The 17,443-nt window shown below is 41.2% G+C and overlaps 1 protein-coding gene across 2 annotated transcripts in view; it reads right to left on the reverse strand.

Annotated features, from left to right (window-relative positions):
* LOC147882787 (lipase class 3 family protein) overlaps positions 1 to 930 on the reverse strand; it is a 120,937-nt gene extending 120,007 nt beyond the window's left edge. For both annotated transcript variants that reach the window (XM_087400704.1, XM_087400703.1), the window contains exon 1: positions 86 to 930. In XM_087400704.1, the coding sequence (XP_087256830.1) occupies positions 86 to 526 (441 nt within the window). In that variant the 5' untranslated portion in view covers positions 527 to 930. The remainder of the gene's footprint in view (positions 1 to 85) is intronic.
* Positions 931 to 17,443: the final 16,513 nt, after the last annotated feature.

Below are 17,443 nucleotides of genomic sequence, written 5' to 3' on the forward strand. Positions count from 1 at the left end.
GCTATACAACCAAGTGAAAGTGAAAGTCGGAGTTCTGCATTTCAAAGAAAAACTCAATTGATTCGTGCGGTGTTCGATAACTTACTCGACGATCTCTTCTTGTTGATGATGTCCGCTTGCCTGCAATGGTTAAGGAAGAAGCAGAGGAATCGAATTCTCCAGAGATCATTGTCGAAGCCACAGCCGCCTGAGTTACAGCACTGCCCACCATCCACAAAATGCGGATAGCTGAAGCTGCAGCAGTGATAAGAGATGCTACGACGGGCTGGCCAAGGCAGTCGCGTAAAGCAGATGCGGCGGCCCAAATGGAAGCAGCGAACAACCCAAGATGGGAGATTGCAAGGAGGCGATGGAGGATACGAACTTTGGCAAGGAAGCTGAAAGAAAAGCAAGCTGGAGGAGGAGGGGGGAGGGGATTGGAGGGGGAAGGGATGGCAGGGAGGTCATCGAGCTTTTGCTTGGGATCGATGGACATCTTGGGGAAGGAGCAAGGAAAGAGGGAGTAAGGATGGAGGAGGTGAGGCATTTGGGCTGTGGCGATGCCTATCTATATCTATCTATTGCTTGCTTTTCTGCTGGCTTTCACAGACCCGGGATAACTTCCAACGATCATTTTGCCTGTCTCTCTTGTTCCTCCCTTCCATCATAAGTCTCCTAATGTAAACTCAGAGGCTCCCAAAAGCTCATATTTTACTCTCTTCCCTCCAATTCAATTGCTTGCTTTTCTGCTTGCTTCTCTGCTTGCTTTCACAGACCCGGGACAAGTTCCAACTATCGTTTTGCCTGTCTCTCTCGTGTCTCTCTTGGTCCTGCCTTCCATCATAAGTCTCCTACTGTAGACTCACAGGCTCCCATTTTACTCTCTTCCCTCCAATTCAATTGCTTTCTTTTCTGCTTGCTTTCACAGACCCAGGACAACTCCCAACTGTCGTTTTGCCCGTCTCTCTTGTTCCTCCCTTACATCATAAGTCTCCTAATGTACACTAAAAGGATCCCACTTTACCCTCTTCCCTCCAATTCAATTCTGGCTTGCTTTCACGGACCCAGGACAACTTCCAACGATCGTTTTGCCCGTCTCATGTTCCTCCCTCAGAGCATCAGTCTCCTCAAAGGCTCGCATTTTGTCTCCAAGTGTCCCCATAAATTACTCCCTAGTGTCTACAGAAATTACTCCACTTAGGGGGGTTGAAATTCCAAATAGGTTCCCCCAAATTGAAAAGTATTCAACAATGTATTAATTAATGGAAAAGGTAGGAAGGGATAGGTAGAAAGGCAAGGGGAGAGTAATGCGGCTCTAAATTACTCCACTTAGGGGGGTTAGGTTCCCCCAAAGTGAAATATATTCAACAATGTACTAATTAATGGAAAAGGTAGGAAGGGATAGGCAGAAAGGCAAGGGGAGAGTAATGAGGCTCTATCTCTCGACGAGTGGGGTCCCCCCTCCCCCTCTTATTTATGAGGGTGAAATTATAACCCTTATACTTTATTTCTTATTATCTTCATGTCGCTTAGTGGTGAGACCTTGGAAGTAACCTCAAGGTTTCAAGTTCAAATCCCCCTTTTGCATTAAATTTTAAGCTATCTCTTTCACCTACACTTGAGCAAGAGTATGTGGTTTGAAGACGAGAACATCCTCAATAATGATCCCCGGCCCGTGATCCCCGGCCCGATCCTCGGCCCATTCCTCTTTATGCCAAGAAGTTATGTACAAGGCAAGGGGCAATGTCAAGGGCTTTATCCACTCAAGGGCAAGCTCCGCCATCACCAGCCATGCCTTGGTTTTTTATTCTAGAGATACTTCGTGGTTTTTATAAGAGCCCGTGTACAAGGAATGTGGGATCCCTAATCACATTCTAGATTTTGATTCTAGATTTACTTGTTTGTCTTTATAAGAGCCCTTGTACGAGGAACGTGGGACCTGCCTCCATAAACAAGTTACCAATAATTTATATGCCCTTATCTAGCCCAAAAAAATAATTTATCAATATGAGTGTATGATAAACACTACAATAATCGCAACAAGAGGGGTATATCCCATTTTTAAGCTCCCTATTTTTTATGCTACTTTGGTTCAAATCGCAATCATATCCCATGAGGCAATCACTAAAGATAGGATATACAAGGAAGGTTTATGTTATTAGGCTCCTCAATCAAAATGGATACCTGATCCAAACCAAGGTAATTCTCTCACCTTAACCTATATTTGTGTTGTGGGGGGAGCTAAAGAGTGAGATCACTTAGGATATGGTATACAAGGAAGGGTCATATTATTCGGCTCCTTAATCAAAATGGATACTTGGTATAAACTAAGGCAATTCTCTCATCTCGACCTATATTTATGTTGTGGGGGGAGCTACAAAGTCAGAGCCCATCAACCTTGTAGCCACATCTCTCCTAGAATTCCCAATGGAACATTTATAGAAAGGAAAGTGGTATTCTTCTCAAGATTTGAACAAGTCAATCCTCAACACATGTCAAAGTGCTACATCAATCAAAGACTCGACCCTCTCTGGGAGACCAACCCATAACCAATACCATGTTGAAATGAGATGGGGAGAGAGGAGAGGAGTTTACAAAAGAATAGCTAATTGTACACTACATCACAAATTAAAATAAACTATATTTACATGAGTGGATAAGTGTTGCTCCCTTTAGTCTACATAGTATAGCTCATATAGGGCACTTGCAACAAGTGCTACAACAAATCAATAACAATCAGAGGCAATCAAGAAACTATAGTGAAAAGTGAGTGATGATCACAACATAGACAACTTTTAGTATTTGAATACTACCTAATAACGGGCAAATAGCTGGGTGTCTCTTCCATGGATGCATGTATAGGCCTCATAAAGTCATCCACAACATTAGATCGACTACATCTAAGTCAACCATTTGCCGACAAACAACAAACAATCAATAACACATGTATAAAAAACGAAGCCTTTATGGCTAATAAAGGGAGGAGGTATGAAGTCGTGAACCTGTAGGTAGACATAAAAGATCAGCTATTAGCATCAATAAAGGAGATTCCCACGTCACTAATTGGATAATTCCTCTCATCATTTTTTCCTTTATTTGTCTTTTTTGAGGGTTCTTCTCCCCATGGAGTTCCAACACGCTCTTGGCTCCAAACATCACAACCTCGCTCTCCACATGGCTCAATTTTCCTTGGGAGAAAGTGAGAAAATGTACTTGCCCACAAATAAGCTCATCTCTCAATTGTTTGTGAACTATGCATGAGTGGAATGTAGTACTTAACGAGTACAAGAATCATAAAGAGGCTTTACCAAAGTTGGAGAATGCTAATTGCACTGATTCAAAATTCAACTTGTATACAATTGAAAATTGTACACTTTTGACTTGCTTTTGGATTTGAGGTCATGGTTCCATTTGAGTTTATTGTGCCAAGCCTAAGAGGAGAAGTCAAGTACAATCATGATTAGCATGATGTGCATTACACTAGCGTCTTTAACTGGTTACATTGCATGCATGGTTTCCATGGTGTGATTCAAAGGAGGAGTAGGAAAGTAGGAAACAATTGACATATTATACAAAATACTTAATGTTGGTCATGATTTGTAAATCTCATCTTGGACCAAAGAAATCGCTCTTAAGATGGGATGGGACAAAGAGTCATTGAGGTAAGTACTAATGGTACCAAGTGAGTTAATGGCAGCAGCAGCAGCGAAGTGTAACTACACAACCCAAGCTATTAGCACATGAGAATGGACCATCAATGACTCAATGACTTGCTTAAGGTATAACGATCTACAAATTTATAATTTGCTTGTAGGTAGCTAATTATTTGAGTGGGAAGAGTAACTAGTTATTTGATTTGCACAAAGAGTAGTGAATGTAAGAGAGAAATCTATGAGTGTGCACTAAGCGGCTTTCTTTATGTTTGCTTATTATTTTGCTTTTGATGCATTATAGTAGTAGCTATAAGACAAACTACAATGCATAACAACTATTAGAATAGTTCACTTGCTAGATGTTATTTGTAGACTAGGCCTAACCACTACACTTGAGTAATAAGTGGTTGATGGCCTATGCATCACATTAGACTCTCTAATAAAGGGTCTCCGTGGTCACCTCAACTCAATGGGGCAGCGATAGGGACTTTATTGACATTTTCATGTTTTCATTAACCCATCATTCATGATCATCTTTTTTGGTCCAAAATTATGTGAGCATAATGTGAATACATTGGCAACCTAAAAACATTCACCGATGAGCCAAACAAATATACAAAGGATACTACATATAATGCTAGCAGTAGTAAACCACAAATCATTAGCAAAAGGCCAAATACCGATGGGTTCATTAACAATATTGCTAGTACATTGATAAATAATGTCGGTATAATAAGACGGTATCACTCCATGTACTAGTGATACTTTTGACTATCCATCCCATTTTTTCCCTATAACAAACTTTTATGAGAGATGTGAGCACTCATCATTCGACAAGATTGTAGTCCATAGCTCTTGGACTTAGCATGATGGGGTAAGGTGAACCACAATTGAGTTGTGAGAGAAAGAGAGTAAGAGAGAGAGTGTTTGTTATGTTTACAAAAGTTGTCAATTGCTTCGATATCTAGTATATTGGGTAAGGGTCAACCACAATGCAAGCCGATGGATGCGAAGGAGATAGTTGGAGGTATAGATATTTTGAAGAGGTTATCATGCCAAGTTAAAGTGTTAATAAAGAAGATAGATCCATAGAAAGGAAGATGGTGTCACTAGTGCAGAATACATGCTAGACTTTTGGCAATGTATTTAGTGGTGAGAAGCAGAGTCTATCTTGCCACTACATCTTTTGACTACAAGTTGTTGTTAGCAGACACATCGCTAAGATCAATTTTGCCTCTTACCAATGAATTTTTCACCTAAAATCCAGGAATCACCATGTATTCCACATCAATGACACCACATTCATTCTAAGAATTTATATAATTTGTGTTAAGACTTAACATTTACAATGAAGTTCATATTTGTTTAAATAACTTTTAACAAATTTTTATTTTAAGTGTTATCCGTAGTTAAGTTCACATTTGTTTGATTATAATTTCTTTGTCATTTACTGATAAATTTGTTAGTTCATATATGGTAATGTTTATTTGCTAGCATATTTGTTAGCATTGGTTTAATATGATAGCACATACGTGTTAATTATTGTTTGCATGCTTACTTTAATGGGGTGTTTTGATGGGTTTGTTTCAATTACAATGGGTTGCTTCAATCGGTTCGCTTGATGAACCATTACATATGTAACTTGAAAATAGTATTTTAAAGAGTCGAGTACTCACAACATATATTCAACTTGAAATATGTTACATTAAACTATTAAGAATAGTATTTATTAAGAAATTTATTTATTAACAAGAATTTCATGCAGAGCAAGGAGTTCTTATTCATAGACGGATTTTTTAGTCAGTATGTGTTGATGAGTTGCTAGCATATTTGTTAGAATCGGTTTAATGTGAGCATGTATGTGTTAATGATTTTTTGCATGCATACTTTAATGGGTTTGCTTCTATTACAATGGGCTGCTTCAATGGGGTCACTTGATGCACCATTACATATTTAACTTAAAAATAGTATTTTAAAGAGTCAGGTACTCACAACCATTATTCAACTTAAAATATGTTATATCAAACTATTAAGAACATTTCAATATAATGAACTCAAGTATATTTTGAAATATGAAGTTGTCATATATTCAAATAGATGCTAATAACAAGGCTAAAGACTCATGAGCCACAAATCACCAATCCCAAAAATCATATACAAAGATGCTAAAAACTCTGTCTAACAAAGTGGACACAACCTATATGCTTGCATGGCTATAACAAGCAAATAGTATGAAACCTATGGTTGCATTTTGTAACATAGAACCTAGTAGATGCATCAAAAATTGTATGACAAATAGGACATAGTAATGCATCTTCACTGCCTTCAGTTAGGGGCTCTGTTGCACATGGTCAGTTCAAAGGATGGAAATATATTGTTATCTTAGTTTCATGTGACTGCAAAGCCGCTCTATGCTCCATGCACTCTTGTTGCAAACAAGTGTTCAATTACATTAAGCTTGCCAATTGTGCCTAGAGAGCCATCACAGCATCGTGGGCCACTTCATCTACCATTTCACTTTTCAAGCACTGGTTTTTCTCAAAATGAGATCCTTTTTTTTTTAATGAAGTCTTTGGAGCTGCTCTTCCATAGTATTTTGTGCTCCCACTAATGGATCAGAGAGCATCTCTTGTTTAATGGCAACATTTGTTTGAGGCTTCACACATTTGTCACTAGAGGACAAGAAGTCAACAAGGATTCCTTTCACAAAGTGCCAATACAACATCCTTGCACAAAGTGCAAATATAACATCTTTGTGAAGTATAACCTCCTTGCACAAAGTGCCTGTACAACATCCTTGCACAAAGTGCCAATATAACATCCTTGTTGCGAAGTATAACGGGACATCCCTATAGTGAGGCTCCTTGCCATATACATAAATGTAAATCTCACGTGCTAGAGCTTAGACCTTAAGGCAGGGGCTAGGGACTACTTCGTAGGCCATAGCCTTGGCATGGGAATTAATATAAGAGAGGAGAATACCTCTTTAATCAAAAGCATTGCAAAATGAACTCACTATATCCTTATATAACTAAGGCCATACTAGTACTACCAGTACATAGGCTTGTACTACCAGTAGTAGATCTCCTACTGGTAGTAGTCGTCACACTACCAACGGACCAACATATTGTACCATAAGTATACGTACAAGTACAATTGATGGAATCCAAGCTTAATTTTGATGGCAGTAGTTATTACTTTTGTAACTAGTTCTATTCTATTTACTGACCTTGTACGGGTGGTATCATTTGCTAGTATTATTGGTAGATGTTAAAGTACCTACAATAAATAGCCAGTTTTTCATTTTTCTTAACCGATAGGGCTTTTTAATTATTGCCTGCATGAATTCATGAAAAGGGTGTTCACAAATGAAAATCATACCAAAAGTTATGTGACTACATGAATATGTAATCCTTGGATAACACGATCGACAACTCAAACATGAATTGGGCAGTGTGTTGAGATATGGTGCCATGAGCACATAATTAGAGGCTAAGGTATGGTATAGGAATGTTTTAAAGTAGCCACCCTAGGATGTGGACTACATGATGTGAGGATGTAGATCAATGACTAGATCAAGGACATCCACCAGAAGGAGAGATATGGATCAGAGGATCCCACAAGTGTTGACTATTCTAAAGGCTCTCTCTATATAAGAAGCCTATAATGTATTCTTGAATACATATTGCAATGTATTGAGTGTTTGCTACCCTATGTCTCTCTTGTGGTGCTTTGATCCTCCTTGATCTCTCATTTTTACATGGTATCAGAGCCCCCTTGCCTTCCGTTGAGGCATCGAGATCCTTGTGTGAGAGAGATTGGATCGAGTGATTGTGAGTTCTCTTAAGCATCCTCTTTGCAAGTTCACTTCCATAGATAGACTTCCATCAATTCTATTTGAATTTCCATCCATTCATTTCTTGAGACTTCATTCCGTTATGAGAGATTTCTTGTTTATTTCTTTGAGGAGAAACCCATTCTTTTGAGAACAAGAGCGAGAGAGGTGGATCCTGACTCAACCACAAAGCTATAGCCAAGGAGTTTCTAACTAGTGCACAAGGCTCAAGAAGAGCTTGAATAGAGGCAAGCATGAGAGCTTGCAGAATACCTCGAGGCTGAGCTGTAAGGGATCTATCTATAGCAAGTAGAAGAGCCTGCCCTACGTGACTGCGACCTTTAGCCCTTAGCAATGACCTTTGATCCTCTCCATGCTTCAATGTCTCCAACCACCGAACCGTCTTAACAAGCGAGACAGGAGGTCTTTCCTGATGCGATTGCGATTAGCATCAGAGTTGCGAAGCACCCCTCTATTCTCTTTGGCTCTCCTGATCAGATATGGCAGATCAAGCAGCCACAGGCAAAGGTGTGACAAAATATGAAGAGGGGAGAGGAGAAGAGTGGAGATGAGGAGAGAGGGCATAGCTAGAGAGCACATCACAAATGGACTAACTGTACACTAGATTTAGTTGAAAAAATAGAATATATACAAACCCATTTAGGGTTAGGGTTAGGGGATCTAACCCTTTCCTTTATAGCACTCTACAAGGTTAGTGCTCTGCACATATGATCATGTGATGGTGCTATGCACACATGATCACATGATGTTGAGCGTGAACTCTCAACACCTTCCCTCAAGATCAACATCATGAAGTAGGCCTTCCCTCAAGATGATGATTCTGGGGAATCGAAGAAGGACTGAGCATTACATTCCATCACACCCCTTTAATGGGAATGTCCTTCCTCTGCGTCAAACCAAGAGCTAGTCGGTGTTTCTCGAATAGCTCTTTATCGAGTGGTTTGGCAAAGATGTATGCAACATTTTCTTTGCTATCACAATGTTGCAGTGTGATGTCACCAAGTAACACTCTTTCTCTAATGAAGTGCTCTTTGACATCAATGTGCTTTGTCCTGGAGTGATATACTAGATTTTTGGCCAATGCTTGAGCCGATTGATTATCACAGTATATTGTTGTTGGCTTAGACTCATCAAAGTAATATGTTTCTGACAATAGTCTTCTAAGCCATATAGCCTCACGTGCACATGTAGTGCTCTATATTTTGCTTCAGTCGAAGACAAAGAAATAGCTGGTTGTTTGTTTGACAACCATGATATAGCACCTTGACCAAGGAAAAATGCATATCCCTGTGTCGATCTCCTGGTCTCATGATCTCTGGCATAGTCACTATCACAGTATCCATGCAACCGTGGATGACTTCCTCTCTATTCTATCCCAAACTGTCTTGTACCTCTTATGTATCTCAAGACTCTTTTGGCTGCATTCCAGTGAGACTTTGCCATAAACTGTGCTAGTGAGCTTACTACATAACAAATATCTGGCCATGTGATTGTCAGATATATAAGAGATCCGATGAGCTGCCTGTAGTATCTGTCATTGATTGTAGGCTTTTTTGAATCTTTATTAAGTTTCAAACTTTGTTCCATGGGAGTGGCTGCAATCTTACAATCTACCATATGAAACTTCTTCAGGAGACTGTCAACATACTTGAGCTGACTCATGAATGTGCTATGTGAATCTCTCCAGAATTCAATTCCAAGACAATAGTGCATAAGTCCAAGATCTTTCATGTTAAACTCTGTAGATAAGTCTTGTTTCAGTTTTCTGATGAAGCTATCCTTGCATCCTGTCACAATCAGATCATCTACGTACAAAAGTGTAATAGTAATGTCTTCCCCTTGAACTTTGTAGTAGAGAGTATGATCTGCATTGGACTTCATGTATCCTAAATCAGCAAAATACTTGTCGATTCTACTGTACCAACTTCTGGGTGCTTCTTTTAAGCCGTAGAGACTTTTCTTGAGATGGCAAACCTTATTCTCTTTTCCTGGTTCAACATAACCTGTTGGTTGTTGCATGTAGACTTCCTCGTCTAGATAACCATTCAGAAATGCATTCTTGACATCGAGCTGATACACATTCCATTTGCTAAGTGTCGCTAGTGATATCAAGAATCATATGGAATCCATCTTTGCTACTGGAGCATAAGTCTCATCATAGTCCTGACCCTATTGTTGTGCAAATCCTTTTGCAACTAGTCTGGCTTTGTATCTCTAAATACTGCCATTTGGATTGTACTTCACTTTGTATACCCATTTGTTTGCTATGGCCTTCTTTCCTGGCAGAAGGTCACATAATTTCCAAGTATTAGTCTTATACAAAGCATCCATTTCTTCATTCATAGCAGTTTGCCATTTTGGCTTGTCTACTACATCTTCGAAGTACACTGGCTCTTCTGTAGCCATGATGGTAGTCATAAGAGCATAATTGGTGGTTTCAACTTGAATTGCTTTGCCTTTCTGAGCATATGTCAATCTGGCTGGAGGTTTGCTTTCCCTAGTAGACCGTCTGAGCTGCTGAGGCTCTGCTTGGGGTGTTGCTGGCAATTCTTGCTCTTCTTCATCAACCTGTTCTGTAGATGACTGTGAAGTCGATGCTTCTATCTCCTGTTTAGGTGAGGTTTTCCATTCTGACTCCTCATCAAAGATTACATCTCTGGAGATAATGACTTTGCGGTTGATGGGATCATACAATTTGTATGCTTTGCTTTCTTCACTGTAGCCAACCATGATGCATTTGCATGACTTTGCATCCAATTTCCTGCGATGATCATCAGGTATGTGAGCATATGCTATGCAACCAAATATGCGGAGATGCCCAATGTGTGGCTTGTGTCCAGTGAATGCTTCATAAGGAGTCATACCCTGTATCGGTTCGGTAGGAAGCGAATTAAGCAAGTAGTTTGCTGTAGCTATTGCTTTTGCCCAATACTGATTTGGAAGATGCTTTTCACTAAGCATTGCTCTAGCACTGTCTGCTAAAGTCCCATTCTTCCTTTCAGCTCTTGCATTTTGATGAGGAGTATCTGCACATGTGAATTGTCTTATGTGAATTGTCTTCGAATGCCCTGATTTTTGCAAAAGTTCATGAATGATGAAGACATGTATTCACCTCCTCTATTTGATCTCATGACTTTGATCTTTTTGCCTGTCTGGTTTTCTACCATGGCTTTGAATTCTTGAAATCTGGAAAACACTTCAGATTTCTCTTTCAGAAAGTAGACCCAACAATATCTGCTGTAGTCGTCGATGAAAGTCAAGTAGTAAAGTGAACCATTGATGCTGCGGGTCTGGGTATAACCCCATACATCTGTATGAATCAAATCAAGAATACCTCATGCACGAGAGGTACTTCTAACAAAGTTGGTTCGCTTTTGTTTGCCGAAGCAGCATGCTTCGCAAACTTTTCCAAGGAACTGTAGCTTCGGAATCCCAATTGCCATATTCTAATTCCTGAGATCTAACAAGTACTTGAAGTTGACATGACCATATCTCTTGTGCCATTTTGCAGATAGTGGCATCTATTGCAGTTGAGCTGACATGGCATGCTTATCTCGTACTGTAGCTAGCATTCTGTATAAGCGTCCTTCCTGAACACCTTTTGCTACTAGCTGACATCTTTTGGGTTTATCTCTGATAGTGCATTCATCACCGTCGAAGATGACTTTGTAATTGTGTTCCGTCATTTGACCTACTGACAAAAGGTTTTTGTTGAGCTTTGGAACATAGAGCACATCTTTCACTAATCCTTTTATACCAGTGAAATTCTTCATAGGGATAACGCCTGTCCCTTGAACTGGATTCGGTGTATTGTCTGCTGTGTAGATGAAATTTTTTTAACCTTCTAATGGTTTCATCTCTGTGAACCATTCTTGATGATTTGTCATGTGAGATGATGCACCGCTGTCGATGTACCAAGGATCCTGTTCCACTTGGTCGACTTGATAGTTGTAATCCTCTTTGGGATTGAAATCAGTGTTGTCTAAGTACACTGTATCAGTCTGATGCATCTCCTCACTTGCAAGAAACATATTTCCATGTTCATTTGCAAAATGACTGTGACTAGAATGTCCACCACGATGATTTCCTCTGCCTCGAGAATTCCCTCGATTACTGCTAGATTGACCGCCTTGGTCGTACTGCTTCTTGTGGCAATCTCTTTCATAGTGTCCAAACTTGTGATAGTAGTTGCACTGAATGTTTGACACATTGGTGGATGCATTCCCTCGTCCTTGGAATCTTCCTCGGTTGGAATGATTTCCTCTTTGCTAATTCTGATGTTGCTGAGGATGATGCTGACTTTGATTTTGTTGTTGATGATGACCACTTTTTTGATATGATCTACATCTGCCTTTGCCTCTGTCTCTACCTCTGTCTCTGCTTCTGTATGAAGCTGTGAATGCCTGATCATTAGAATGACCTTTACGTGCTTGAATGGCCTGAGTCCTGAGTTCTTCACCAAGTAGGACTGACTGAAGTTCTTCCAGTGTCGAAATTTACCGTTGGATGGCAATACTCTGGACTAGATTTTCGTATCCCTCTCCTAGTCCATTCAGAATGACTTGAACCATTTCTACGGGGTTCATAGTCTCTCCTCCTGCTGCAAGTTGTTTGTTGTAGTCTTTTATGCAGAGTACATAAGCATGACCGGTTTCACTGCTGTTGTGGAAACTCTGGTTTATCTGGTTTCTCAGGGTGAGAATCCTAGATGTATTCTTGGACTCGTAGAGAGCTGTGAACATATCCCATGCTTCTTTTGATGTCTTGACTGTGTTGAGCTCTCCTAGCATGACATCTTGCACATTCTCCTTGATCAGGTGATAGGCATACTTGTCTTTCTTCTCCCATTCTGCTTGAGCTCGGGCAATGGCAGGATCCTCACGGAACGTGCAAGTCCTTAAAAAACACAGCAACACTCTTCAAAAATATGCACAAACTCTCAAAACTCACAAACGGAAGAGACAGAACAAGTGTGCTGGGTGCAATCTCCCCCCATAGGAGTGGTGCTCTTTTGCTGCGATTTTTTTTTTTCGTTGCACGTTTTTCTGCCTCTGATCTGTTCTGCGCTGTTCACTTTTGCTGCTTCGAACTTCATTGTGCTCTTGTACGCGGTGTCCGCAATTTGATGCGTGCTGCGGTTTCTTGTTTGAGGACATGGGGTGCGTGTGCTTCTCATGCTATGGATGACAAAACCTTGGCTCTGATACCACTGCAATGGGAAACGCTCACGAAACCTGCAAGTCCTTGAAAAACACAACAACACTCTTCGAAAATATGCACAAACTCTCAAAACTCACAAACGGAAGAGACAGAACAAGCGTGCTAGGTACAATCTCCCCCCATAGGAGTGGTGCTCTCCTTCGAACTTCGTTGCGCTCTTGTACGTGGTGTTCGCAATCTGATGCGTGTTGCAGTTTCTTGTTCGAGGACGCGGGGTGCGTGTGCTTCCCGTGCTATGGATGACAAAACCTTGGCTCTTCACCGCATGTTTTCCTGCCTCTGATCCGTTCTGCCCTATTCGCTTTTGCTACTTCGAACTTTGTTGCGCTCTTGTACGCAGTGTCCGCAATCTGATGCGTGCTGCAATTTCTGTTCGAGGATGCGAGGTGCGTGTGCTTCCCATGCTATGGATGATAAAACCTTGGCTCTGATACCAATGCAATGAGAAATGCTCACAAAACTTGCAAGTCCTTGAAAAACACAGCAACACTCTTCGAAAATATGCACAAACTCTCAAAACTCACAAATGGAAGAGAGAACAAGCATGCTGGGTACAATCTCCCCCCGAACTTCGTTGCGCTCTTGTATGCAGTGTGTGCAATCTGATGCGTGCTATGGTTTCTTGTTCGAGGACACGGGGTGCGTGTGCTTCCCCTGCTATGGACGATAAAACCTTGGCTCTGATACCACTGCGACAGGAAACGCTCACGGAACCTGCAAGTCCTTGAAAAACACATCAACACTCTTCGAAACTATTCATAAACTCTCAAAACTCACAAATGGAAGAGACAGAACAGGCGTGCTGGGTACAATCTTCCCCCATAGGAGTGGTGCTCTCCTTCCACCTCCTATGTATTTATGTATATTTCTCTAAAGCTTCGACTTGTCTGCGTGTGTACGATCGACTTCTTTTGCTGCAATTTTTTTCTTCGCTGCATGTTTTTCTGCCTCTGATCTATTCTGCGCTGTTCGCTTTTGCTGCTTCAAACTTCGTTGTGCTCTTGTACACATTTGATGCATGCTGCAGTTTCTTATTCAAGGACACGGGGTGCGTGTGCTTCTCGTGCTATGGATGACAAGACCTTAGCTCTGATACCACTACGACGGGAAACGCTCATGAAACCTGCAAGTACTTGAAAAACATAGCAACACTCTTCAAAAATATGCACAAACTCTCAAAACTCACAAATGGAAGAGACAAAAACAAGCGTGCTAGGTATAATCTCCCCCATAGGAGTGGTGCTCTCCTTCCACCTCCTATGTATTTATGTATATTTCCCTAAAAGCTTCGTCCTATCTGCATACGGCTGACTTCTTGTTTGAGGATGCAGGGTGCGTGTGCTTTCCATGCTATGGACATGGGGTGTGTTCTGCTTTGAGCTTCGTTGCGCTCTTGTACGCGGTGTCCGCAATCTAATGCATGCTAAGATTTCTTGTTCGAGGATGCGGGGTGTGTGTGCTTCCCGTGCTATGGATGACAAAACCTTGATTCCACTACGATGGGAAACGCTCGCGGAACCTGCAAGTCCTTGAAAAACATAGCAACACTCTTTGAAAATATGCACAAACTCTCAAAACTCACAAATGGAAGAGACAGAACAAGCGTGCTGGGTACAATCTTCCCCCATAGGAGTGGTGCTCTCCTTCCACCTCCTATGTATTTATGTATATTTCTCTAAAAGCTTCGACCTTGCGCATGGCCGACTTCTTGTTCAAGGACGCGAGGTGCGTGTGCTTTTGGTGCTATGGATGACAAAACCTTGGCTCCGATACCACTGCGATGGGAAACGCTCGCGGAACGTGCAAGTCCTTGAAAAACACAACAATACTCTTCAAAAATATGCACAAACTCTCAAAACTCACAAACGGAAGAGACAGAACAAGCGTGCTGGGTGCAATCTCCCCCCATAGAAGTGGTGCGCTCCTTCCACCTCATATGTATTTATGTATATTTCTCTAAAAGCTTCGACCTGTCTCCATACGGTCGACTCCTTTTGCTACGATTTTTTTTTCTTCGCCGCACATTTTCCTGCCTCTGCTCCCGTTCTGCACTGTTCGCTTCTGCTGCTTTGAACTTCATTGCACTCTTGTACGCGGTGTCCGTAATTTGATGCATGCTGCAGTTTCTTGTTCGAGGACGTGGGGTGCGTGTGCTTCCTATGCTATGGATGACAAAACCTTGGCTCTGATACCACTGCAACGGGAAACGCTCATAGAACTTGTAAGTCCTTGAAAAACATAGCAACACTCTTCAAAAATATGCACAAACTCTCAAAACTCACAAACGGAAGAGACAAAACAAGCATTCTGGGTACAATCTCCCCCCATAGGAGTGGTGCTCTCCTTCCACCTCCTATGTATTTATGTATATTTCTCTAAAAGCTTCCGAGCAAAAATCATACAAAAGCCTCTGCGCTTTCCTCCATGCACCCGTTTACAAAAGGCCCATCCACCTTCTAGAATAGTTGGTTTTTTCTAAAAATAAAGCTTTTTCTAACTTTCGTTTATTTACTTAGCCAAGCCACTAATATTCCAAAATTCAAATATGTACATAAGCTTTTGTAATATCAAAAATTAAGCATAAGCCTTATTCATCCCTGCATCACTGGAGCTGCACCTACACGCCCAAAATATAGCGGATCATGCTTGCCAGATGCCTTCGCCCGATCAATTACTCTTTTCTTGGATTCACACAATTAATAGTAATGAAATATTTCAAGCATACGATAACCTTGGAATTAATCACCACAATCAATCAACCTTTCAGTATTATAGCAACACGAAATCAATAAATCACAGATGAATGGTGCATACATGTGACACATATCATCTCATGGTGCACCTGATGCTACACATGAATAAAATTGTATGGATGGTGCACACATGCTACACATACCATCATCGCGTAAGTGGTGCTACACACTCATATAGCCCGCAACAGTATATCTAGCCATGTAGGAGCACACGTGCATTACTATGGAACAGTGAGCACACATGCATCAGTTGCGCGACAAAAATGCTAGATTTGACTAAACTAAATACTCCCAATCAACATGCCTCTTAAAATCACAATGGCTGGTCCCAAAGCTCGTGTCGCCATGGATGCTTAATAAGATTCCCTTCAAAAGAGTCGAGTTTGGATACTCATGCCCAACCATCAAAAGTGGCATGTCATCAACTCCAAGTGAAAACTCAAGAATGGAGATGGTACCTTGGCTCGCTACATTGCTATCTTGTTGCTTGAGGGTTTGAACAAATCTATGGCATCGATTACATGGAATTTTAAGCTCCCATCATGAAGATGCAGAGTCTCCATGTAATTATTGCTCTTGCTTCCCCCCAAGGCCTTCATTGTCATCAAATGGATGTCAAAGGTGCTTCCCTTAATGGTGTTTTACCAAAAAAATGTCATAGTTTCCCAGCTAGGAGGTCCCTAGTGACATATACAAGATGTGCCTCCTCCTTGTGATTGTCTATATGATTTTCTTCAAAGCATTAGATTTCTTTGCATCTTGAGTGACAACAATGTTTATATTAAGAAAAATAAAGACACCTATTGTATCATTGGTTTGTATGTGGATGATATTTTGCTTGCATGCAACAATGACTACTCATCTCTTTAAGGTGTAGTCATCCCTAGAATTTGAAATGACAAATATGAGTCCGACTGAATATATACTTGGCATTCAAATTCAAAGAGACCTAGCTATTGGTGCCATCATAATTTACCAACAACAATACATCTTGGATATTCTATATGGCAAATACCTATCCTCTTCCTACCCCGATGGAGGTTGGCCTTAAGTTGACCACTCTTATGTCACCCTGCTCCTAAACCAAGAGGAAGTCCACTACTCATCCTACCACTACTACTACTACTAAAGAAGCAAGGGTTGTGACTCCTGAACCAAGAGGAAGTCCAGTACTCATCCTACCACTACCCTCTACAACTCCTACTGAAGAAGCAAGGGTTGTGGTTGAATGCGTGCATGGTTGTGGAGTCCATGCATGTCCCACCTCACCAAAGTCCAGGTCATGGGGACGAGGAGAGAGTGAACAAGGCTGGTGTAAGTGTGGGATTCTATGCCACAGCTCGGACTTCTGTGATTTCTAGGGGGGAGGTTTGGATGGGGCATAGTCTGTATCTGTATGCTTGCACACCAGGGGAATGACCAGCTCAATGACAACCTTTCGTTCCCACTGCATCATAGACACATCCACCCCAAACATGTCAACACACTATTGAATCGACCGGTAAGTTGGATGCATGATCTCCACCTCTGGGGGTAGACGGATCATGGCCACTTCCAATTGTTGGGGCAACATATGTTCCATGCCATTTATCATTATATGGGTTACAGAGTCAAGGATAGCTATGGTAGTGTGTGAACATGTGAGTTAGTGTGTGACCACATTGTGTGTGTGTGTGGGTGGTAGAAGGTTCTAGTAGGTGCAATTGAGAGATTCTAGGATCTGATTGAGAGAATCAAGGAGCTAGGTGGCTTCTAGTTGACATCATCTACGAGATCACTTGGATGTATCTTGATGCCTATATATTGGGCCTTGTACTCTTACATAAACAACTCTTTTTTCGTCATCTTGTGTCTCCATCATGCTCCAACATTTGGTATCAGAGCCTCTTCACCCTCCTTGAGCCTCTAGACCTCCATTATGCCACATCCATTGAGCCTCTTCACCCTCCTTGAGCCTCTTCACCCTCCATTAAGCCTCTTCA

The sequence above is a fragment of the Dipteris shenzhenensis genome, chromosome 29 (genome assembly GCF_047967505.1).
Source record: "Dipteris shenzhenensis isolate YYH24624 ecotype China chromosome 29, Dip_SZ_1.0, whole genome shotgun sequence".
Lineage (NCBI taxonomy): Eukaryota > Viridiplantae > Streptophyta > Polypodiopsida > Gleicheniales > Dipteridaceae > Dipteris > Dipteris shenzhenensis.